General features: G+C 33.0%; 4 protein-coding genes across 8 annotated transcripts; 1 reads left to right on the top strand and 3 right to left on the bottom strand.

The window, feature by feature from the left end:
- Nucleotides 1–242: 242 nt before the first annotated feature.
- Nucleotides 243–4,737, top strand: LOC18586868 (uncharacterized). Its single transcript, XM_018128725.2, has 3 exons — nucleotides 243–311; nucleotides 455–754; nucleotides 3,777–4,737. The coding sequence occupies exons 1-3, from the start codon at nucleotides 243–245 to the stop codon at nucleotides 4,122–4,124; spliced, it is 717 nt and encodes a 238-aa protein (XP_017984214.2). The 3' UTR covers nucleotides 4,125–4,737.
- Nucleotides 4,738–5,475: 738 nt separating this feature from the next.
- On the bottom strand, nucleotides 5,476–8,647 carry LOC148760414 (geranylgeranyl transferase type-2 subunit beta 1). Of its 2 annotated transcripts, none has more exons than XM_088810580.1 (9): nucleotides 8,336–8,647; nucleotides 8,062–8,125; nucleotides 7,822–7,972; nucleotides 7,577–7,693; nucleotides 7,303–7,369; nucleotides 7,065–7,213; nucleotides 6,758–6,891; nucleotides 6,488–6,662; nucleotides 5,476–5,847 (listed from the first exon to the last, which is right to left on the bottom strand). In XM_088810580.1, exons 2-9 carry the CDS (start codon nucleotides 8,113–8,115, stop codon nucleotides 5,747–5,749), a joined length of 948 nt encoding a protein of 315 aa, XP_088666706.1. In that variant the 5' UTR covers nucleotides 8,116–8,125; nucleotides 8,336–8,647; the 3' UTR covers nucleotides 5,476–5,746. The 2 variants fall into 2 exon arrangements, with proteins under 2 accessions (XP_088666706.1, XP_088666705.1); XM_088810579.1 differs by having other exon boundaries at nucleotides 8,062–8,115.
- A 2,626-nt stretch (nucleotides 8,648–11,273) lies between these two features.
- Nucleotides 11,274–14,348, bottom strand: LOC18586867 (geranylgeranyl transferase type-2 subunit beta 1). The gene is made up of 9 exons (XM_007010440.3): nucleotides 14,025–14,348; nucleotides 13,751–13,804; nucleotides 13,511–13,661; nucleotides 13,266–13,382; nucleotides 12,993–13,059; nucleotides 12,755–12,903; nucleotides 12,448–12,581; nucleotides 12,178–12,352; nucleotides 11,274–11,531 (listed from the first exon to the last, which is right to left on the bottom strand). The coding sequence occupies exons 2-9, from the start codon at nucleotides 13,802–13,804 to the stop codon at nucleotides 11,431–11,433; spliced, it is 948 nt and encodes a 315-aa protein (XP_007010502.3). The 5' UTR covers nucleotides 14,025–14,348; the 3' UTR covers nucleotides 11,274–11,430.
- Nucleotides 14,349–17,319: 2,971 nt separating this feature from the next.
- On the bottom strand, nucleotides 17,320–24,734 carry LOC18586864 (5'-nucleotidase / magnesium ion binding protein). 4 transcript variants are annotated; one of them, XM_007010436.3, is made up of 10 exons: nucleotides 24,601–24,734; nucleotides 24,372–24,516; nucleotides 24,108–24,168; nucleotides 23,883–24,015; nucleotides 23,571–23,694; nucleotides 21,552–21,608; nucleotides 21,333–21,429; nucleotides 20,627–20,834; nucleotides 18,019–18,079; nucleotides 17,320–17,601 (listed from the first exon to the last, which is right to left on the bottom strand). In XM_007010436.3, the coding sequence occupies exons 1-10, from the start codon at nucleotides 24,714–24,716 to the stop codon at nucleotides 17,539–17,541; spliced, it is 1,065 nt and encodes a 354-aa protein (XP_007010498.3). In that variant the 5' UTR covers nucleotides 24,717–24,734; the 3' UTR covers nucleotides 17,320–17,538. The 4 variants fall into 4 exon arrangements, with proteins under 4 accessions (XP_007010498.3, XP_017985193.2, XP_088666579.1 ...); XM_018129704.2 differs by having other exon boundaries at nucleotides 24,372–24,718; XM_088810453.1 differs by lacking the exon at nucleotides 24,601–24,734 and having other exon boundaries at nucleotides 23,883–23,995; nucleotides 24,372–24,511.
- Between the last annotated feature and the right edge of the window lie 472 nt (nucleotides 24,735–25,206).

Below are 25,206 nucleotides of genomic sequence, written 5' to 3'. Positions count from 1 at the left end.
AGGAACAGCCTGCATCAAAACTTTATCACCACAAAAAGAGTGAACTCTCTTGCTAGAGTATAATGCCTTTGACTATTATCTAGTTACTAGTTTACTTTGTTTACCAAGGGAATCAATTATTTGTTTATTTATTCAGAAAGAGCAGGCCCATTTTTGGGATTACATCTGCCTCATTTAAAGGAGCAGGTACAGGGATGGGAACATAGAGCCTTAATGGCTGTCTTGGGTTCTATAGAGCGTTAATGGCTGTCTTGGTTTCTAAGTCTAACCCTTGCTATTGCTATTTACTACTTGTTTCTCAGTTTAATTGGGTGATGGTTGTAAATAAAATCCGGTGTTCCTGGTTGTGTTATTCACCTTCGATGCATCATTAAGTAAAATGGCTTTGAGTCATAGGTTAATACTATATATTTTCATCAAAATGTGCTTTTGTTTTTTCTTTTTCCTTTTCTAGGTAGTTCCTTCTCTAGAGTGGTTTTGCATCTGCATTTTCTTATCCATTTATTATGGTTCAGTGCAAGAGGTCAATACCACAAGATCCTACCATCAAGGGCAGGCACTGGACTTGTTAGAGAATTCCGCTAACGTAGAAAACAACGCTCAGTCTCGAGAGCAAGACATAGAAATCAGATATGAAGACAACCGATCACCACTGACTTTTGAAGGTTTAGAACGAAAATTCCATGATGAAATTATGAAGTTAGTGAAGGAGCAAAGTGATGCAGAGGACAAAGAAATTGCTAGACACAAGGAGGTCAGTATGTTTTAAAATAATCAGATGGTAATGCTTTCACTATTGTCTTTTCCCCACAAATAAGCCCCAATTTCCTGCACCTAGATCTGTCTAGGGTGAAACACATGGAAGAAAGACCAAAGGTCTCCTCTTTGCTCTCTTTTTACCCCTTTGAGCAGAGTTGTAGGGCAAACAATTGCTAATATGATCTATACCAAGTGCTAAGATAATCGTTAAATGAGATAGAATACAACATGATATTTACCTGTATGTAGTCTGTTACTATTTGCTAGTATGATGCACTGGTGTAGTCGTCATTAAGTTGCATGTCTTTCTTCTCCTCTCTTGTGTTTAGACATGTTTTTCTGAGCACGAAGAATGAAGCTATATTCTTACTGAACATTGTAATTTTCTTGAGAAAGTTATTTTATTTTGTGTATATATTAAGTTTTAAGTGCTTTATATGCATATCAGTTTAGTGTGGGTGTTGTAATGGCCTTATTACTTTTTTATGGTAAAAAAATCGAACAAGAGAGAATTATTTCATTCATAAAAAAAAAAAAAAAAAAAAGGAAAACAAAGGAAACAAACGAAGGGAGAGACAATGGGAAGATTCTGGGTTTGGGTGAAAGAAAGAAGGAGAAACAGATGGACCAGAGGAAAGGAAGAGAAAGTGAGAAGGCGACTGGTCTGCTCAGTACAAGACAGATCAGAGTCAATCTGCCTGGTGTTACTCCTTTCTTTCCTCTTTTCCCTCTTACCCATCTGGAAACATCCAAAATCAGAATTCTAGACTTATACCCATCTCATGCAAGATGGACCTGAAAAGGTTGATTTTGATTAACTTGAGGACGATGAAACTACAAGTGAGGTGAATGACAAAAAACTTTTGTGCGTAGAATTGTGAAGAAAGATTGGATGGCCAACTGCGTCATGCTACATTGCAAAATGTGAGTTGAAGGTGACTTGGTCCGTCCCAATACAAACAAGCAAGTATGAGAATCATACCCTGGTTTGATTGTTTCACATAGTTGGATTTTTTATTTTCATTTTGAGTTAATGTGCCTCTGCACCACTTGGTTCTTTTTTTTCTTTCTCTTGAAAGAATTTCTTTGATGGCTTGCCTGAAGCTTAGTTTGGATGGTTTTCCAGACCTTCAAACTTGGTCAACTGAATTGAAGTTAGAGAGTCTTGTCCAATCATTTCTCCTTCTTTCTCTCACCCAAATTCTGGTTCCTCCCATTTTCTCTCTTTGTTTTTTCTTTAATTTTTCTTTGTTTTTATTTTTTTTATTTTTCTTGAATGAAATGAAAAAAAAAAACTTATTGCTAATTTGTTCTTTTTAAGTTTTTCACCATTTAAAATTATTTAAATAAATAGATTAATGCCACATCAGATTGCCATGTAAGCTTAAAATTAGGATGTCATGAATTTAGCAGAATCTTTCTAACAATGTTTACAATTTTACAAAAGTGCACATTTCATAGAATTATGAGATCTTAATTTCCAAAATAGAAGGGACTAAAGTGCACATTCAGATACTATCCAGGGATCAATTGGTTACTGTAACCAGCTGAGCCTCTTCACTAGGTTGGATGCCGAAAGAAGAAAAAAACATATATTTGGCATACTCTTGAGGGTTGGTATTTGGAGCTTGAGAATTTAGGCATAGATCGCTACCAGTAAACCCACAATGACATGTAAACATAACTGTGCTTGGGTTGATCTGCTCTTTCTGCTGGGTCATAAGCTGAACTTACTGAAGATATCCTAACTTATACCATGGGTTTCCGGTGCCAAAGAGAGCCTAATATCTTTCAGTTGCTTGATGTGAGAAAAGATTGAATGGTCACACGAAGTAGTAGGTGTTCCAAGGGGGAAGGTTAATGCTTCTAGGAAAGATTTGGTCAAGGCTGTCGCTTTCATTATTTTCTTTTCTCTGTAGGGTACCTATAGATGTTACATAAAGATTTTTTATGGGTGCTAGGAGAAGCATCCTTATACTATTTAGTTGCTTGGATGCAGTTTATTCTCCCCATTCTATGTCATCAGGTTTTGTTGGTAGGTGGATACGGCAATTTTCTTTCAAAGGGAAGAACATTTAGAGATAAGTTATAGGGTTGAAACATGGACTGGGCAAAGCAATTGGTCGGCTCTTGTGGTTAACAATTACTGTTAATTTGTATTATGGAAATGAATTGGATTGCAATATGAGTACTTTCTTAGCTGTATTATTTCATGATATAGGAGATGCAATGTTGTCTTCGGGGGGGGGGGGTGGTTTTATGTCTTGTAATTGAGACGCTCTCACAATGTTACATGGTATTGCAGATGACAAGAAAGCGCAAGTGTCCGATTGTAAGGTGGACTTAGAATTTTCTGAGGACAGTTAATTATTGGCAAATTGATATCACATTTGATTTTTCTGATATACTTAGCAGTGCAATAGTCAAGAGGAAGTTGGAGGGTTCTTTAGGTTGGACTGCATTATGACAAGAAAGTGAGGTCCTGCACTATAGCAAGAGCTAGTATCAGGTCTTAAGGGGTAAGTTAGGGAGATAGTCTTCCTTGTTAGGAAATTTAGTGCTCTAGAGCCTGGCCAGAGTAGCTTTTTCGTTTGGATAGTTAGTCTTCAGAGAACTCTTCATGTTGTAAAAAAGATAATTTTATGTTGAATCGGCATCTTTTAATGCTTGAACCTTTTTTATTTGTTTATGTGCAATTCACGATATTATACCAGGCTAGCAGTTAAGACCTACCATTCCAGTATACCTTCTCTCATTTTCCTTCTCAATAAATTTTTAGTTGTCAAAATAGACACAACCTGGAGAACGCAGTCTCACATACTCAGGACTCAGAGCACCTTTTGCCACTAACTGTGTTTGTTTTAACGGATGGTATATAGTTTATTTTAACTATGAAAATTTGTTGTTCGTGCTATCTATTTGATACCAGTAATAATTAGTTATGAGATTTTTAATCCTTTTGCATGATTTGTTTTAAATGCAAAGCATTAATGCTTCAGTTTATTTTGCAACTGCAGAAAATAATGGAGATCAATACTAGGTACCAAGAAAAACTATCAGCACTTAGAGCTCAACATGCCAATCGAAGAGAGGAAGTCCTCCTCAAGGAATTACAAACTCGTTTACATCAATACCAGCAAGCTGGAATCAGCTCTCATCTAAATTCTGGCTTGCAAGATGCTCGTGGCTATGGTGGCACAGCGGTTGCAGCTGCTGCTGGAGAAACTCGAGGTTATACAACTGGTCAGTTTCACTCATATAGAGACCAATCTCGATTTAATGCTGGCCAAACGACGCAAGGATCTGAGGTAAGGGTTCCATACCCAGAAGGCCATTTCAACCACACTAGTGCCCAGTATTTCTAACCAGAGTTCAAACCTACTTTTGGTCGCATCAGCAGACCACCATGCAATTTTCGTCCCCTTCTCAAAGATCCTTTTGCCGTCAATCTTCTGTGCTTGTGTCCGTTGTCTGGTAATATCATGATCTAATTGCCATTGAAAACCCTGCAAATTGCTGGTTCAAGCTTTGGTTGTAAATATGGATGGTTGTTGCTTTGAAGCTCCAATTTGTCCCAAGTACAACTTGCAACAGGTCAATAGCAAAGCAAAGACGATAAAATGGAGATTGTCTGAAAGTGAGGAGATGTTGACTTCAATCAGTTACTACTAGGCATTCTTTTTCCTCCCTTCTATACTAAAATAATTGGGTACATGTCAACTTTCCTAAAAGGCTTTTAGTTGGGCTTATTTTCCAGTACATTTTTCCTTCTTCATGTGGTTCTTGCATCTTTTCTCACATGATGATAGATGGCTACAAAAGGTGAAGGATACAAAGGCCCATAGGAGAATCAAGTCTTAACAGTATCTCATTCAGAACATGGCATGGTTGTCAGGGTTAGACCTTGAGCTGTAACTGTTCCTAAAACCTTTTTCTTTTCTTAATTTTTCTTGCAATTATGACCATCATAAGTGGTAAGATAGGAGTGACTAGTTAATATCTAAAATTATAAATGTCTCTAAAATTTAAACAATTAAATAGAAAAAGATAATTAATATTTCAATTATATATATTTAAAATTTTATAAATATTAATCAATAAATGATTAAATACTATTAGAATTAAGAAAAATATTTTTTTAATAGAAGTCATGAAATGCAATTAAAATTTTTATTCACAGATTGATTAAATCTTATTAATATTTGACTTAAATACCAAAAAAGTCTCTAAACTTACTTAAATTTATTGTCTAAACCTTGTTTTTCTTTTTATTGCAAACAATGAAGCCTCTAAACATCTATTTTACCTATTTATTAATATTAACTCTTGTCCAACATTGAATATAAATCACCACTGGACAAATGAGTCGCACAACAAAAATCTCATATTTAACAAAAGTCATCCTATACAACTAAAATTCTTCTATATTTACAAATCCGATAAAATTTACTAATATTAATAATTAAAAATATTTAAAATGATAACTTTAAAAAATTAATAAACAAATATAACTACTTTCATAAATCAAAAATTTTTTCAACCATGAAAGAAGGGTATGTGCTTGAAGAAAGGCTTAGCTTAGAGAACCAAAGGAAAAACAGAACAGAGAAAGAACAAGTTATGTTTTTATCAGAACATAGGATTTGCATATTTTCATTCATTGATAAGTGATATATCTATGAGAGTACAATACTTTGATTTGAGCTTATACATTGCTTTACACATAACACAACTTGCATTAAGCTTAAACATGTCTTAGCTGACATTCAACACCATCACAAGTTAACTGTCATAATTATCAAATATAGATAAAGATTTACATGCCATGCATGGGAGAACAAATACTGATAAGGTTTTATTGAAGATTAAAATATCAGAAAATTCAACACAGCATGGCAATCTGAACTTTTTAAGCACTCGGAAAATGAATGTGTGGTGTCATGGTACAAAAACATGGAACAAAGCAAAGCAATGCCATTTAAATGTGTCAATTATCTGCTGAAAAAAATATTCTGTTTACGACATCAACAGGTAATGCGTAAGCTGGATCAATAGCTTTCAATCCTGGATACTCAAGAAGTGAAAGTCCTACAACAATAACAAACAAGAATAGAGTTATGCATGCAGAATTCACAAAAATAGTAAAGCCATAACCATGAATCTGGTAGAATACTGGTATATAAGCAAACAACCAAAGTACAGTCTGAAAGAGCAGAATGTGAAGAGTTCACTACATAATAGCAACAAAGCCCAATTAAAACAATTAAGAAAATGACTACCATTCAACTACAGGTTAACATGACTGTGTGTGCACGGGGCGGGGTTGGGGGCGGGGTGGTCTGAACCATTGTTCATGGCATGATTATGTATGACACTCCTTACAGCATAGACACCCTCTAGGGGACCTGGTTTGAAATTATAAATGACACTCCTTACAGCCTAGATGCCCTCTAGCGGGCGGGGAGGGGGGGCGGGGGGTGTGGTTGGGGATGGTGTGGACATCGCATTGTTATGTAGGACACTCCTTAATGCCTCAACACATCAATACCGTTAAAAAAAAAAAAAAAGCCAACAGAAAAACTAATAGAAAAACATGTTTTTCAATGGCATAAATTCCAAGTCTACAACAGATTCCTGTATGACCTGTAAATATGGGAATATGGGAAAATTGTAAAAATCTGAAGGCAGCTATGCAAGTTAGGAAAAGCAAAAAGAAGTCATTAGATACCAGCAACTCCAAAATATGTATGGAAGACGTCCACAGCATCATCTGGTCTATCTGAAATTCCACCATTTTCTACATCCTGACAGTCCAAGATGAACTTAAAAAGTTTTCCCTTGTCAATCCAGTGAACTCTGTCAATCATGATCAAGCTAGAAAGAACCCACCATGAGTAGCAAACCTAAAAGGATACAACCACATGACAGTGAGAAGGGGCCATAAGAATATTACGGCAGAAAACAATTTTTTTGTCTACAATTTAAGAGAAATACCCACATCAGGAAGTTTCTCAGGGCGGCCATTAAGACCACCAGATTTAACTTGTCTCTCACATAACCACCACCCAAGAAGGTCCTTGTCAACATGATGCAGAGATCCCGTTATAGCAAGAGCACCCACACAACAGAAAACTGCAGTCATTATGCACAGAGTAAAAGGTTTCAACAAAGATTTTCATTCTTAATACAGTGCTTTACTATAACCTCATGGGTAAATGAAACTAAAATCAAGAAATTAGCAATCTTCACTAAGCAATATGCAACTAAAAATGTACAAATACATACGGCCAATGGTATTAACATACTTTGCCCTGCATGAGACTCGCCACCAGGTGTGCATCCAAAGCCACCATCCAGGTTTTTGCAACTCACAATGTAATTAACAGCTTTCTCCACATTGATTTTATCCAGACGACGTAATATTGAAAGACAACATATGGCAATATAAGAGAACCTAAACCAAGAAAATCAATTTGGTCTACAAATAATGAATCAAAAGGAAAGAGACGCAGATATAACATATGATCCAAGAAGAGCACATACCGTGTGTCCACCTCACCCCACATATCTCCTGAAAAGGATCCATCTTCATTTTGCAGCCCAGTTATATCTAACTTGGTGATTTAAGTAAAGCAGGAAGTACATGAAGGCACTTTATATTTTAACAGCCAACAGTGACGAGTCAACTAAATTGGAAATAAAATCAATTAAAGTTATGCAAACTATTTTAAAGCAGCTCCAAAAGATGGATGATCATAATAGAAACTCTTTAGTAAAAGAGCGAACAATGTCATCCCAAGAATATATGAAAGGATACAAGTTGCAACTTTGTCAATGTCAAGAACATCTAGCTTATTGAAAAGGGCCAGCACTTGCACAGCACTGACAGTATACAGTATATGCGGGTCATGCCCAATATTACCAGCAAAACCACCTGTATAAGAAAGCATCATCAAACTTGTTTTATTTTATGACCCAATTATCTTAAATCTAGATTTCTTTTAACTTATCAACAATACTAGTAATAATTAAACAATAAAAAAACTAAGCTTTAAGATATACCGGATTCATGTTGGCATTTCATTATCCATGAAATAACTTCATCTGCATTGACAGTATCAAGCTTCCCTAGAAGATCCAAGGTTGTTAATCCCCAATATGCCCCATTCAGTCTTAGATGGTCCATCACCACCGATTCAAAACTATCCTTTCTCTAACAATAATCAACCCCGAAATAATCAACTTGAGATGTTGAACTTATATAAAACTGTAAAATAAAAAGTTAGTGAGTTTGAAACCTACCTTTTCAACAGCTAAAATGTACTCAACATGTTTTTCAACTGCCAGTTCTCCCATCTGCCATCCACTTTTCAGATCAATTTAGCTAAATATGTTAAGGGTATGCAAATACAGAAATTAAAAATAATAAAACAATGAAATGAAGTGGGAAGTTAGCAAAGATTAGCAGAAAGCTTGTAGGCAAGATTATTTATTTTTCAGATCAAGAAAGAAACACGAATGCATGAAGAATACAAACAAAACTAAAATTAAATGAGAATTATTGAATTAAAATTACCTGATTGAATGGATTATTAGAGAGAGAGAGAGAGACAGAAGGTGGGTGATACGGATAGGATAGATTTCGAGGTATTTATAAAGTTTTTAGAGTGAAGGAGACAACGGTGGCTAGGCTTTTTTAGAAAGAGAGGAAACTGGCGGCAGAAGGAAGGAGAAGAGAAGAAAAAAGGAAAGGGAAAGAAAGAGGGAACCGCTGCCGGAAAGGCCCAGGCCGGCGAAGGCGACGGCGCTGGAGACCAAGTTAGGGAGAGAGGGTTTAGAGAAAGAGGTTGGCCGCTCGGGTCAGTGGGAGAAGAAGAAGAAGAGAGTAAAAATGATGAAAAGAGAATGTGGCTGTCTGCGAGGCTTATAAGAAAAACAAAACCACGTCGTTTTATGGATACAAAGAGAAGAAAAAGAAGAGGTGGGTCGGGTTCACCCAAGCTCAACCCGCTGATATATGAATTTAAATTTATGAAATTACTTTAAAAAGGGAATAAGAATAAAAAATCGACCAACTTTTTTTATAAGTAATAAAAAATGAAACAAATAATTGAATAAAGTCAATAATAACTTATCAAAATTATTGGGGATCCCAAAATTATTTTCAGAAGGTGAATTAATTCTAAATACTTTATAAAGGCTTAAGATAAAAAAATAGTAATTAAAATTAAAGATAATTTACAAAATTCCTCATTAAAATTAAAAAAATGTTAATAAAAGTAATTAATATTTATTTTATTTTGAATTCTAATAAAATATTCATTTTATTTTAACTATTTTATCATATAAATTATGAAACTTATGAATAATTATTTTCAATATATTACATTTTCTTAATTTTAATTTTATTTTGTTATTAGAATCATTGTAATTAACAAAATGTGATTATATTAATATTAGTAAACATTAAGATATAAAAAATAAAATGTTTTCAAAAATTAAAAATTATTTAAACAAAAATTTTTACCCAATAAGAAATTGGAAAATATTTTTAAAATATCAATATTTTAAAACAACTATCTTTAATTTATTATTAGTACTATTACTTATAGCATTTTCAAATTTAAAATTACTCTTTTTTGTTATTTTTATTTTAATTTTAATTTTTATTTATAATATTATGTAATTTAAAATTATTTTTTATAAAAAAATCAATACCTAAGCAAAGTGAGGGTGTCACAAATTTCACATCAGTATTGTTGCATAATTGAGTGAATTAGAATGTCATGGATCCCACATTAGTAAGAGATGGGTGTGGGTCTTAGATATATAAACATGGGTCTTGAACTAGCTATCAGACATGTTTTTTAGGTTGAAAATATGGGTCCATAATTTATAGGCTTGCTTAAGTTTTATTTTTAGAGTTTAAGATCGCACAGGGTTAGGTTTAAGTTTCAACCCGTGACAAGTAGTATCAGAATAGACTCGGATCTTCACTTATGTAGGAGCGATGAAGGGCCTCCATGAGAGATACAATGATTAAAGGCCGCAAGAGATTAGGCTTAAGTTTCAGCTCGTGACAAGTGGTATAAAAGCAAGCCTGGCCTATGAGAGATACAAGGGTTGAAGTATACCTAAACTAGTGTAAAAGTCCCTCGGTAAAGAGCCAGTGCAATGGGGGTGTTACAGAATTGAGTGGGTAAAATGTCACGGATCCCACATCAGTATCATTACACAATTGGGTAGAGTAAAATGTCATGGATCATATATCAATAAGAAATGGGGTGGATCTTAAGTATATGAACATGAGTCTTCCATCACCTATCAGACATATTTTTTGGGTTGAAAACGTAGGTCCGTAATTTTTAAGTTTACTTAAGTTTTATTTTAAACGTTTAAAGCCACACAGGGTTAGACTTAAATTCCAACACGTGATAGGGGGCACCACTCTAGTATGACTTTAAGGTTTTGTTTGGTCAAATTAAAAAATAAAAAATATATACATTTGATATTCATGTTTTTATTGCTTAAGATAGTATATTTTGAATGCTAACAAAAATGATGTCAATTGTACTTGTTAACAAAAATGATAGTAACTGTTCCTAAAACCTTTTTCTTTTCTTAATTTTTCTTGCAATTATGACCATCATAAGTGGTAAGATAGGAGTGACTAGTTAATATCTAAAATTATAAATGTCTCTAAAATTTAAACAATTAAATAGAAAAAGATAATTAATATTTCAATTATATATATTTAAAATTTTATAAATATTAATCAATAAATGATTAAATACTATTAGAATTAAGAAAAATATTTTTTTAATAGAAGTCATGAAATGCAATTAAAATTTTTATTCACAGATTGATTAAATCTTATTAATATTTGACTTAAATACCAAAAAAGTCTCTAAACTTACTTAAATTTATTGTCTAAACCTTGTTTTTCTTTTTATTGCAAACAATGAAGCCTCTAAACATCTATTTTACCTATTTATTAATATTAACTCTTGTCCAACATTGAATATAAATCACCACTTGACAAATGAGTCGCACAACAAAAATCTCATATTTAACAAAAGTCATCCTATACAATTAAAATTCTTCTGTATTTACAAATCCGATAAAATTTACTAATATTAATAATTAAAAATATTTAAAATGATAACTTTAAAAAATTAATAAACAAATATAACTACTTTCATAAATCAAAAATTTTTTCAACCATGAAAGAAGGGTATGTGCTTGAAGAAAGGCTTAGCTTAGAGAACCAAAGGAAAAACAGAACAGAGAAAGAACAAGAAGTTATGTTTTTATCAGAACATAGGATTTGCATATTTTCATTCATTGATAAGTGATATATCTATGAGAGTACAATACTTTGATTTGAGCTTATACATTGCTTTACACATAACACAACTTGCATTAAGCTTAAACATGTCTTAGCTGACATTCAACACTATCACAAGTTAACTGTCATATTTATCAAATATAGATAAAGATTTACATGCCATGCATGGGAGAACAAATACTGATAAGGTTTTATTGAAGATTTAAATATCAGAAAATTCAACACAGCATGGCAATCTGAACTTTTTAAGCACTCGGAAAATGAATGTGTGGTGTCATGGTACAAAAACATGGAACAAAGCAAAGCAATGCCATTTAAATGTGTCAATTATCTGCTGAAAAAAATATTCTGTTTACGACATCAACAGGTAATGCGTAAGCCGGATCAATAGCTTTCAATCCTGGATACTCAAGAAGTGAAAGTCCTACAACAATAACAAACAAGAATAGAGTTATGCATGCAGAATTCACAAAAATAGTAAAGCCATAACCATGAATCGGGTAGAATACTAGTATATAAGCAAACAACCAAAGTACAGTCTGAAAGAGCAGAATGTGAAGAGTTCACTACATAATAGCAACAAAGCCCAATTAAAACAATTAAGAAAATGACTACCATTCAAATAGAGGTTAACATGACTGTGTGTGCATGGGGTGGGGGTGGGGTGGTCTGAACCATTGTTCATGGCATGATTATGTATGACACTCCTTACAGCATAGACACCCTCTAGGGGACCTGGTTTGAAATTATAAATGACACTCCTTACAGCCTAGATGCCCTCTAGCGGGTGGGGAGGGGGGGGGGGGGGGGCGCGGTGGGGGGGTTGGGTTGGGGATGGTGTGGACATCGCATTGTTATGTAGGACACTCCTTAACGCCTCAACACATCAATACCGTTAAAAAAAAAAAAGCCAACAGAAAAACTAATAGAAAAACATGTTTTTCAGTGGCATAAATTCCAAGTCTACAACAGATTCCTGTATGACCTGTAAATATGGGAATATGGGAAAATTGTAAAAATCTGAAGGCAGCTATGCAAGTTAGGAAAAGCAAAAAGAAGCCATTAGATACCAGCAACTCCAAAATATGTATGGAAGACGTCCACAGCATCATCTGGTCTATCTGAAATTCCACCATTTTCTACATCCTGACAGTCCAAGATGAACTTAAAAAGTTTTCCCTTGTCAATCCAGTGAACTCTGTCAATCATGATCAAGCTAGAAAGAACCCACCATGAGTAGCAAACCTAAAAGGATACAACCACATGACAGTGAGAAGGGGCCAGAAGAATATTACTGCAGAAAACAATTTTTTTGTCTACAATTTAAGAGAAATACCCACATCAGGAAGTTTCTCAGGGCGGCCATTAAGACCACCAGATTTAACTTGTCTCTCACATAACCACCACCCAAGAAGGTCCTTGTCAACATGATGCAGAGATCCCGTTATAGCAAGAGCACCCACACAACAGAAAACTGCAGTCATTATGCACAGAGTAAAAGGTTTCAACAAAGATTTTCATTCTTAATACAGTGCTTGACTATAACCTCATGGGTAAATGAAACTAAAATCAAGAAATTAGCAATCTTCACTAAGCAATATGCAACTAAAAATGTACAAATACATACGGCCAATGGTATTAACATACTTTGCCCTGCATGAGACTCGCCACCAGGTGTGCATCCAAAGCCACCATCCAGGTTTTTGCAACTCACAATGTAATTAACAGCTTTCTCCACATTGATTTTATCCAGACGACGTAATATTGAAAGACAACATATGGCAATATAAGAGAACCTAAACCAAGAAAATCAATTTGGTCTACAAATAATGAATCAAAAGGAAAGAGACGCAGATATAACATATGATCCAAGAAGAGCACATACCGTGTGTCCACCTCACCCCACATATCTCCTGAAAAGGATCCATCTTCATTTTGCAGCCCAGTTATATCTAACTTAGTGATTTAAGTAAAGCAAGAAGTACATGAAGGCACTTTATATTTTAACAGCCAACAGTGACGAGTCAACTAAATTGGAAATAAAATCAATTAAAGTTATGCAAACTATTTTAAAGCAGCTCCAAAAGATGGATGATCATAATAGAAACTCTTTAGTAAAAGAGCGAAAATGTCATCCCAAGAATATATGAAAGGATACAAGTTGCAACTTTGTCAATGTCAAGAACATCTAGCTTGTTGAAAAGGGCCAGCACTTGCACAGCACTGACAGTATACAGTATATGCGGGTCATGCCCAATATTACCAGCAAAACCACCTGTATAAGAAAGCATCATCAAACTTGTTTAATTTTATGACCCAATTATCTTAAATCTAGATTTCTTTTAACTTATCAACAATACTAGTAATAATTAAACAACAAAAAAACTAAGCTTTAAGATATACCGGATTCATGTTGGCATTTCATTATCCATGAAATAACTTCATCTGCATTGACAGTATCAAGCTTCCCTAGAAGATCCAAGGTTGTTAATCCCCAATATGCCCCATTCAGTCTTAGATGGTCCATCACCACCGATTCAAAACTATCCTTTCTCTAACAATAATCAACCCCGAAATAATCAACTTGAGATGTTGAACTTATATAAAACTGTAAAATAAAAAATTAGTGAGTTTGAAACCTACCTTTTCAACAGCTAAAATGTACTCAACATGTTTTTCAACTGCCAGTTCTCCCATCTGCCATCCATTTTTCAGATCAATTTAGCTAAATATGTTAAGGGTATGCAAATACAGAAATTAAAAATAATAAAACAATGAAATGAAGTGGGAAGTTAGCAAAGATTAGCAGAAAGCTTGTAGGCAAGATTATTTATTTTTCAGATCAAGAAAGAAACACGAATGCATGAAGAATACAAACAAAACTAAAATTAAATGAGAATTATTGAATTAAAATTACCTGATTGAATGGATTATTAGAGAGAGAGAGAGACAGAAGGTGGGTGATACGGATAGGATAGATTTCGAGGTATTTATAAAGTTTTTAGAGTGAAGGAGACAACGTTGGCTAGGCTTTTTTAGAAAGAGAGGAAACTGGCGGCAGAAGGAAGGAGAAGAGAAGAAAAGAGGAAAGGGAAAGAAAGAGGGAACCGCTGCCGGAAAGGCCCAGGCCGGCGAAGGCGACGGCGCTGGAGACCAAGTTAGGGAGAGAGGGTTTAGAGAAAGAGGTTGGCCGCTCGGGTCAGTGGGAGAAGAAGAAGAAGAGAGTAAAAATGATGAGAAGAGAATGGGGCTGTCTGCGAGGCTTATCGGAAAAACAAAACCACGTCGTTTTATGGATACAAAGAGAAGAAAAAGAAGAGGTGGGTCGGGTTCACCCAAGCCCAACCCGCTGATATATGAATTTAAATTTATGAAATTACTTTAAAAAGGGAATAAGAATAAAAAATCGACCAACTTTTTTTATAAGTAATAAAAAATGAAACAAATAATTGAATAAAGTCAATAATAACTTATCAAAATTATTGGGGATCCCAAAATTATTTTCAGAAGGTGAATTAATTCTAAATACTTTATAAAGGCTTAAGATAAAAAAATAGTAATTAAAATTAAAGATAATTTACAAAATTCCTCATTAAAATTAAAAAAATGTTAATAAAAGTAATTAATATTTATTTTATTTTGAATTCTAATAAAATATTCATTTTATTTTAACTATTTTATCATATAAATTATGAAACTTATGAATAATTATTTTCAATATATTACATTTTCTTAATTTTAATTTTATTTTGTTATTAGAATCATTGTAATTAACAAAATGTGATTATATTAATATTAGTAAACATTAAGATATAAAAAATAAAATGTTTTCAAAAATTAAAAATTATTTAAACAAAAATTTTTACCCAATAAGAAATTGGAAAATATTTTTAAAATATCAATATTTTAAAACAACTATCTTTAATTTATTATTAGTACTATTACTCATAGCATTTTCAAATTTAAAATTACTCTTTTTTGTTATTTTTATTTTAATTTTAATTTTTATTTATAATATTATGTAATTTAAAATTATTTTTTATAAAAAAATCAATACCTAAGCAAAGTGAGGGTGTCACAAATTTCACATCAGTATTGTTGCATAATTGAGTGAATTAGAATGTCATGGATCCCACATTAGTAAGAGATGGGTGTGGGTCTTAGATATATAAACATGGGTCTTGAACTAGCTATCAGACATGTTTTTTAGGTTGAAAATATGGGTCCATAATTTATAGGCTTGCTTAAGTTTTATTTTTAGAGTTTAAGATCGCACAGGGTTAGGTTTAAGTTTCAACCCGTGACAAGTAGTATCAGAATAGACTCGGATCTTCACTTATGTAGGAGCGATGAAGGGCCTCCATGTGAGATACAATGATTAAAGGCCGCAAGAGATTAGGCTTAAGTTTCAGCTCGTGACAAGTGGTATAAAAGCAAGCCTGGCCTATGAGAGATACAAGGGTTGAAGTATACCTAAACTAGTGTAAAAGTCCCTCGGTAAAGAGCCAGTGCAATGGGGGTGTTACACAATTGAGTGGGTAAAATGTCACGGATCCCACATCAGTACCATTACACAATTGGGTAGAGTAAAATGTCATGGATCATATATCAATAAGAAATGGGGTGGATCTTAAGTATATGAACATGAGTCTTCCATCACCTATCAGACATATTTTTTGGGTTGAGAACGTAGGTCCGTAATTTTTAAGTTTACTTAAATTTTATTTTAAACGTTTAAAGCCACACAGGGTTAGACTTAAATTCCAACACGTGATAGGGGGCACCACTCTAGTATGACTTTAAGGTTTTGTTTGGTCAAATTAAAAAATAAAAAATATATACATTTGATATTCATGTTTTTATTGCTTAAGATAGTATATTTTGAATGCTAACAAAAATGATGTCAATTGTACTTGTTATTTTTTAAGTACTTTTAACCTGAACTTGATTATTTGATAAATACTCGAATCTTATTAATATCCAATTAAAATTTTGTATTGTTATTTGAACCGTATCAGAGTATCTTAGACACTATCCATAAATACTCGATTAAAATAAATTTAAAATAATTTATATATATTATTATTTATTAATGAAAAATAAATAAATTAATTAAAATTAGTTCATAAAAATAAATTAAAGTTTAATATCATATTTATAACAATTAATGAATTTTAATCAGTATTATATTAATTATAAAGAATTTATAAATAAAAATAATATGTATAAAACTAAAATATAATATTAAAAATCATTATTTATAATCGAATTCAGATAATGAATATCTAAAATTACTATCCAAACTCATGATAGATAATAGTTTTACAATGCAAATCCGATTAAAAAATGCTTTAATCTTACTTAATCAAGTTCGATAATGTAGAGTATCGAATTAAAAAGTATCGGTGAACAATTCTATTAACAAAGATAATTCAGTTATTGCTCTATTATTTATATTGAACTCAATTTCATTCATTTTTAAATTTAATTATTATAATTATAGTGAGATAAAAGTTTATAATCACAAGTTCATGCAACAAAAATTGAATATTGATTTCTATTTTTTAAGTGTATTCTAATAATATACTTTTTACAAATTAAGAAAAATATGTCAATTTTAATAAAAGAAAACATTAATAGAGTTGTTGCGATAAGTGCAATCCCATACATTAGCAAGAATTCCTTTCTTTCTCCGCTCCCAGATTGACTTTTTCACATGTAAAAACCAAAAAAAAAAGAAGTGTAATACTTGTAAAAACCCTTGAATTATTAAAAAAAAAGTAAATAAAATATTATTTTTTATTATATTCAATTAAATTCTTATACTTTTATTAAATGAAATAAACCCTTATTATTAAAAATGAACTAATTATTATCAATCAAAATACTAATTGTCATTTTATGTCCACATAAAGCTAACATTACATTGAGATGGTAAAAATGTCGTATGACCACATTATAATCATTATGACATGTCAATATATCACGTCCGTTCTATATTTTATAAAATGACAAATTACATTTTGACAAATAACAATTTATCAAACATTAATCATAAAGGCTTACGTAGCTCAAAACAAAAATAAAAAGACTTGATTGAATATAATAAAAAAACTTATTTAAAATTTTTTTGAATAATATAAAGATTTTTTTAAGTGATATGCCAAGAAAAATCCTTTCTTTCTCCCATCTCCCACCCATCACTATTGTGGTGCTTGAAATACTCTTCCATGGAGTAAATGAATATGTTATAGGAAAGTAGTGATCACCAAAAAGTTAACCAAATTGTTCTAGTAGATGTCTTGAGCTAGGGCTAAGCTTGAGAATAATGAAGTTGACATGTCAAAAGTCTTTATAGGACTCAATTTTGGATACATCCAAATCTTCAATCAAGAGATGAGCCAAATAATAGCACATCCAATGCCAATCAATCAACACTCAACAGAACACAGCTCAGTTGCAAGCTTCACCACGCCCCACATTGGTGTGTCATTCTGCAAAAATAGTAACATGACCAGCAATTAGCAATTGAGTTGCTACCTGCCCCTCCCCAAAAAAAAAACTTTTCTCATTCCTCAACAGAAAGACATCGGACTCTAGAATTTACTTGCAGACAGTGGTTTCGGACTTGACTACAGGAAGGGACCAGCTAGATCACACGGGGACAAAGCCTTATGTGCAACATACTAGTGCTGCCAAGACAGATTGATCTCTCTCCAAAAACTCACAAAAATACTCTTTCATGTTTGATTTTACTGAGGAAAACATACCCAAATTGTTAATGTAGCAATCCAGTGTTATGTATGAGTGGGACTAGCTCCTTAGGCTCTTATAACAAGCAGGTTTAGAACTCAAATAATAAGAGAGAGAGACACAGCAGGGGGGATGCAACCTAATAATATTTGACTTACCAAGTAAACAATGTCAAAGGAATTGCGGTAGCTCTCAAGATTCTTCTCAATGTTGTCATTCCTGAAATGAATTTGATATATAAATTCTTACCAAGAATGTAATCAAAATTGTTGTTGAAGACAAAGTAGAATCAGAGCAACAATGAGAACAGAAGGCAGGAAAACAAATGGTAGTGACACTGACAATGTCTCACAAGTCACAACTAAATAACATGGCAGCACAAACAACTGGTATCAGTTTTTCTTCTGATGCAGATTTTTTTGCAGCAAATTAGGATGAAATGTTTCCAGTTGTCTGATTGTAGCAATGACAAGACTCGACACCCAGACAATTTCATAATGACTTTCTTTCAATCTAGCTAGGAGGTCATGAACAGGGATACCTTTGGGGTCGGAGAATTTTGATAGGACCAATTGTTTTGCAGAAAGTCTAACTGCACATTCATTACCGTCATCCCAAGAAGAGTGGGCTCCTAAGCCTCATAGACTTTTAACTGATAAGTCTTGTGGATAGTGTTATATAAGCTTACTGCAAAAAGTTTTTAGTGAAGAGATTGAAGGAAGCAGTAGTAGTTGTAGGCCTTTACCAAAATGTTTTTGTGGAGGGAAACCAAATTCTTGGTGCAGCCTTAATTGCTAAAGAAGCAGTGGATAAAATGAAAAAGTAGGTAACAAAAAGGTAACTTGCATGTTTGATATGGGAAAAACTTATGATGGTATGTTGGATTGGGACTTTCTTCTCTTGTTCATGGAGTTGGGCTTTACGGATGGATAATGATATCGGATCTGCAGATGCATTTTGATCACAAAGCAGTAATTGCGAATCTGGGGGAGGGGGTGGGGTGGGCCTTCTGGTTATTTTCATTTTTCCAGAGGTTTGCAGCGAGGCTGACCCCTTATCCCCTCTTTTATTCATCTTCCTATTGGAAGGACTCAGTAAATTGTTGCTTAGGGCCTTGGAGACCAGGCTTATAAATGGCTTGAAAGAGGGACAAAGGGAAACTAGCTTCATGATTTTGTATCTCCTCTTTGCTTATGAAATGATCATTTTCTCGTGGGGCAAAGGTTTACACAAGTTGCAGTGACACATTTAGTTGAGTGGGGCATGGGGCAAATGACCCTGCTAACTTCAAAAATTCTAATATATATGGTTCAATACAAACTTTTAATATGTCAAAGACATAATATGCTATAAACTATTATTCATACACATGTATACATATGTATACATAATACATAAAATATACATCTATGTATATAATACATATACAAGGAGAAATCAAGTTATACTAGTCTAAAACAAAATAATGTGCTATAAAATATTATACATACAATACATACAATACATACGTACACATATATATATTTATATATGTCCATATCACACTGACCGAGAATATTGTCTTTTTCAATATATATTTAATGGCCGAAATTTTATTTTTAACAAAAAATATTTAGACATTTTCAAATAAATACATACATACATACATGTATATACATATATATGTATATCTATGTCCATATCACACTGACAGAGAATACTGTCTTTTTTAATATATATTTAATGATGTAATTTATTGTTATCAAAAAAATAATTAGACATTTTCAAATAAATAAATACATACATAAATATATATATGTTGCATTTAAAAAAAAATCTATATATATGTCCATATGACACTGACTGAGAATACTGTCTTGTTCAATGTATATTTAATGGTAGTAATTTCATTGTTATTAAGAAATAATTAGACATTTTCAATTAACTAGCAATTTGGTATGCATGATCTACATGAATAGAGTATGAAATTAGCAAAAAAAAAAAAAAATCATATAACGATATATGCGATGATGTAAAACTTAATTAGTTTATGACAGTGTAAGTGGATCCGTCCTCCTATTATAAAATTAAAATACATATATATTATGTCAAGCATTTTTTAGTTTATTTGTCTGTAAAGTTAACTTTCAATTTCACCACTATTCACTATGAGTGTAAAGACAGTATCTTATAGATGAAACCATTTCTCTTCTACACTAGGTGCCTTTCCATGCAATGGTTTCCTCAAAAAGCTGCAATTTAGAGAAAGAATGACAATAATTGTTTTCCTCTTCTTTTTCATAGCAAATTTTCTTTGCCATTAATGTGATATTACCTTTGCTTCCTAAGTATGATTGCACAGAAAACCCAAGCACATTTGCATGGGTTCCCTTTGTTATTTGTTTATTGTGTATGTGAGGGGGGGTGGGGGGTGGTTGGTTCTTTATCTATAGATCATATTTTACTTAGTAACAGCTTCTTTTATTTTTTTTTTCACAGCACCTAAACATCTTCACAAATATCTTCTTTTACTTCCCTATTGTCAAAACTTTACACTTTAAGTCATCCTTCAAACCTTATGAAACTAGATGCTGAATTTGAAGATCCAGCATCAAGCCAAGCATTCTATCATAAAAAATACAGAAAATAAACCATAATACCATCTAAGCAGTGTTTTCCTATTTTAAGATTTGGTAACATATAGCACTGTACATTTTAACCACCTATCAGAGTAAAGTTCAAAACAGATATACGAGTATGAAGAGCTCACAATAGTGTTTTACTTACAGAAACCCCACAGATATTCGATTCTCATAATTCAAGCCATCAGACATTCCCAAGTCACCAATATGATCACCTAGAAGTAGCACATTAGTCCTCTGCTTCACTGAGGCATTGTCAGTAACTGGTCCATCATTATCACCCAATTGATCATGAAGAGGTGCAGCCATATCAAGAGCATGCTCATTTTTATTCAGGCTGTGAATCAATTTCCCTGTACATAATCGAGTGTGAAGGCAAATCACAATAAAGCAATTATCACGGTTATTAAAAATTATCTGCACCATATTGCAAAAACAACATGCTACATGAATGTACAAGATGACAAGATAGATAGTTTTTCTCAAAATTCAATAAGTATACCAATCAAGTATTCCACACGAATAAAAAAAAAAGAGGATATCTTGCATGATATATGAACCATAACTTAACCCCATAAGACTCTTCCTATAGTTGTCAACTTCATCAAACATGACACCTCCCCTTGCACTGGCATTTGTCAAGACTCAAGTAGATGGAAAAAGCCCAGGTGATAAATGCAAATTAAAGAAATGGCACCAGAAAATGCCAGAGTGAACAAATTAATCGAAAATATAAATCAAAGATATTCTAGAACAAATGGAAAACTACAACATTAGGCAGAGAAGCCAATAACATCTGTTAATGTATTAGCAGCAAAATATCAGCAGAGGACAGTGTAAATAAAGGATACCTTTGAAAGACACAAGGTGACCAGAGTCATCAAACAGCATCCGGTTTGAGACAATCTTAATGTTCATAAAAGATCTGTGAACTTTCTGCCTCAGGACCTGATAAAGTAAAAAAAACAGATACAACAATGCATAAGGTGCAGATTAGACCATAAATCAATGGCTAATAAGCTAATTGTTCTAATAGATGACCACCACAAAGCAAGTTTTGCCTGACTAACCTCCTCAATAATATCTGCAAGCCCTGCTGAAAATATGAGGACTGGGACATCTCTCTCCTGCATGTACCAGAGCAAACTATGAAACTGAGGCAGAAATGGACTAAAAATAACCTAACCTTACAATCAAACACCCACATATATACATTCATACATAGGTATAAAAGAATTTAAGTTTATCAGAAACCTCCCTGTTTCTCCTTTCCATTTCAATTTCTGGACCACTACAAAATGATTTTTAGCAATTTATCTATAAAAATAGATCAGATAGATTAGCAATAATGCCAATTATGAGACAACCATGAAAGAAGAAATTTTATTGATCTCAAATATATAGTTTCAGAACCAGCAATTTAAAACTTTATTATATATACTCTGGCTATTTTCATGTATGAGGCAGAACAGTATTTTCCAATTCCTGCTCCATAGGGTATTTCAATTGTTCTGTTTTCCCAGAATCAGCTTTAGTCATGGTCCATTTGGGGCCTTACTTAGGGCTTTTATATGGTCTTTAGTGTATATCAGTTGAGTCATTTTTCCTAGCTATAATGTTTTTAGAAATCCTAGTCCAAGACAGAGAAGTTAGTGTGCGCCTATCTATATCAGTTTTCCCTAGACTTGGTGGAGTTAAATTTTTAATATGTAAAATTGGAGGGTTTATGGAGAATTTTTGATAGAGTGATTGGTTATCTCCTATCTTCATTGATCTCTTTCTATTGCTATAGTACTTCAAGTCACTATCCACGGCACAAGAACAACATCAATAAACTTGTTTCATTCTAATTCTACTGCTGCCAGAAGATTCCAGCAATCTTGCCATGACATTCCAACCCTCTTTTGAGAAATTGATTCCCAGACCCTAACCCTAATTCCTATCATAAACCTTATAAATCCCTTTTCATGCCTTTCACCATAATCCCTAAGTAGGCAATGGAGACATGGTCCTAAATCATTATGTCGATGACACTAAAGAAATATAAAGAAATGGAATTGGCATTCTGATGAACATAATGATATAGAGCCGCTTGATGGATTTCTTGTCATTCTTAAGTGTTATAAAATAGCCCTCAATCCAACACTATCATCCTTATCAATAAACTAGAGCATGTTGCATAATGAACTTTTCAATGCAGTTAAAATATATAACGGAGGTAGCACTGTAACAGCTATGAGTTAAAAAAGAGAAAGGAAATCCTATATAGCTACTTTTTGCAGGAAAATAACTTCTATTTTTCACTTGCTGAGGTCTTTGGTATTTACCAGTTATACCATTAATTGCTATTCACAAAATATTCAAGAGACAGGATGAAGGGATAGGAATGTTGGAGTTGGTAATAATCAGGTACCTTGGAGGGCACTTTTACCATATCAGTGTGATAACGAGTAAGGGAAATTTCAGTGTAATGAAATTATGGATGAGGTCAATATGGCATTCTTAAAGACATGGTTTTCATGGTTCCAAATTTCTCCTCTTAGTTTGCTCCTATATCTACACTCATTGTCCAGTTCCTTTTTTCTTCCTTCCTTTCCTTTTTTTAGGTTTTGGATTGTAAATTGATGATACTATCTACAGTAATTCTTCATAAGTATGCACAAAAATAATATTTTGAATAAAATATCGCATTAAAATTTGTTGCTCACTGTTTCACACATTCCATGATTCTTAATTTTCTTTTCAAACAAGTATTTGGGAGAGTGTATTTGGATTCGTTTTTTCATAAAACTGTAGAAGTGTGTATAGCCACTAGCCGTCATATAAAAATCAATAAAGATTCACTATACCTATGTATTTAAAAGAGTATAGGGAAATGCATATGAAATTACTATTCTATCTATATAATTTCAATTCACTCCATAATGATGTAACAAAATCATAAATTTAAAGGTATCAATAAAATTTTCAAGAGTATAACCACACAATTTATACTACACTTGAAATCTAAATCCCTTCCTGTCAAATGTGAGATCCCAAATGGAACCTAAAAAGAAAATAACCAAAAAATCATTGAGATAGAGAGGTACCTCTAAAAACTCAAAGAGTTCAACTACACCATCTCTAAAGGCAATATTCGCATTAGCAACAGAGTTCTTTATTGCATCATATGTAAGGCCTCCTTCAATGAGAAGACCATGCGTTTTTCCCCACCTACAAGGAATAGAATCAATAGCATTAGTTACTCAAAACATAACAGAAATCCAGATGATGCAACACTAAGGGTTTTTCATGTCCTAATTTAAATAAACAACGAATAATTCACAAGCAACATGAATGAATCATTCCTATCATTTGCATGCTTATAAGCTACTAAAACAATGGATGATTGAGGAACACACCACTCTTCCATGAGCTTGGTTTTCTCTTCAAGTGGGATTGTTGGAGAGAATTCTAATGGATGATAGTATTGAAGTAATGCTTGTCTCTTGGCATCAAACTCAGGGTTTCCTTGCTGCAAAAGGCCATGACTGCCTATACATGTTATATTAGAGTAAAAAATGAAAACCAAAAATCTGCAGACAGCTTATGATCATAACATAAGGATAGAACCGCGGTGAACCTACTTTGGCCACGCTGCCCATTGATCCAGTACCTCGTCAATGTCGCGTCAAAATCTGCAATCACCTGAGACTCAAATTCTCATATTAAGAACCAAATGAACTCCGTTCAATCGTTGTTTCTGGTAAATAGTTAAAATGTAACACCAATTATAACATAATTAGTTTACATAGACGTAGAATGATTTATTTTTTTCATATTAAAAATTGTATATAACAAAATGAAAACAATCAAGGACATGTAAAACAAGGGAAAGAAATTGAAAGAACCTGGAGTTTAGAAGGGCCGGCATTGCGAATGGCGGCAATCTTGTGGTTGAGTGATAGAGGATCGTTAATGACAGTGAATTTCGCGAGATGATGATCCTCCTCCTTGTCCATTTTGGTCTTGGTATTTTGACTGCAACACCAAACCCTACGAAAGACGATGGCGAAGAGGAAGAACAGAATGAGGGGTGAGAAGAATGAAGGGAGAAAAAGAAATGGGGAGAGGAGTTGCCTTGAATTACGGAAGAAACCGAGTTTGGAGAGGGCACTGCACTCAATGTCGATAATGCTGCTGCTGCTTCGGAGCCGGTAGCTCATTTGAGACTTGAGAGACTGTGAGCTCAGCATTTTTTTTTCTTTTTAAAAATAAATAAATATTAAGTTGAAAAGATTTTTGTCATAAAATATTTAGTATATATTAAAAACAAGGCGAAAATATATAACCCTTAAATTTAAAAACAATGCTAAAATATCTTACCCTTAAGTTTTGTATGAGGTTATACAAAATTTCATTAATTTTTAAAATAGATATTTGTTTTAGAAGAAATATTTTTCCCCAACTTATCACGTGATAAAAATAAAAAATAATTTTATTTTTAATTAAATTTTAAAATTATTATTATATAATTTTAATAATTTATTATTATTAATTTTATAAAAAAATTCTGATCTGAGGAGCATCGGAGCTCCCTTTTCTTGGGGAGCTAGGAAGCACGATAGGTGCCTCCAGTTTTTTAAATATAATAATAGTAATTTTTTAAATTAATAAAATAAAAAAATATTTTAATTGTTTATAATTTTTGTTAATCGTATTGGTAGAGTGTCTATTTCAAACATT

Source organism: Theobroma cacao, chromosome 10 (genome assembly GCF_053813885.1).
Source record: "Theobroma cacao isolate CCN51 chromosome 10, ASM5381388v1, whole genome shotgun sequence".
NCBI lineage: Eukaryota > Viridiplantae > Streptophyta > Magnoliopsida > Malvales > Malvaceae > Theobroma > Theobroma cacao.
The sequence above is the reverse complement of the archived record's forward strand: the minus strand, read 5'-3'. Positions and strand labels throughout refer to the sequence as shown.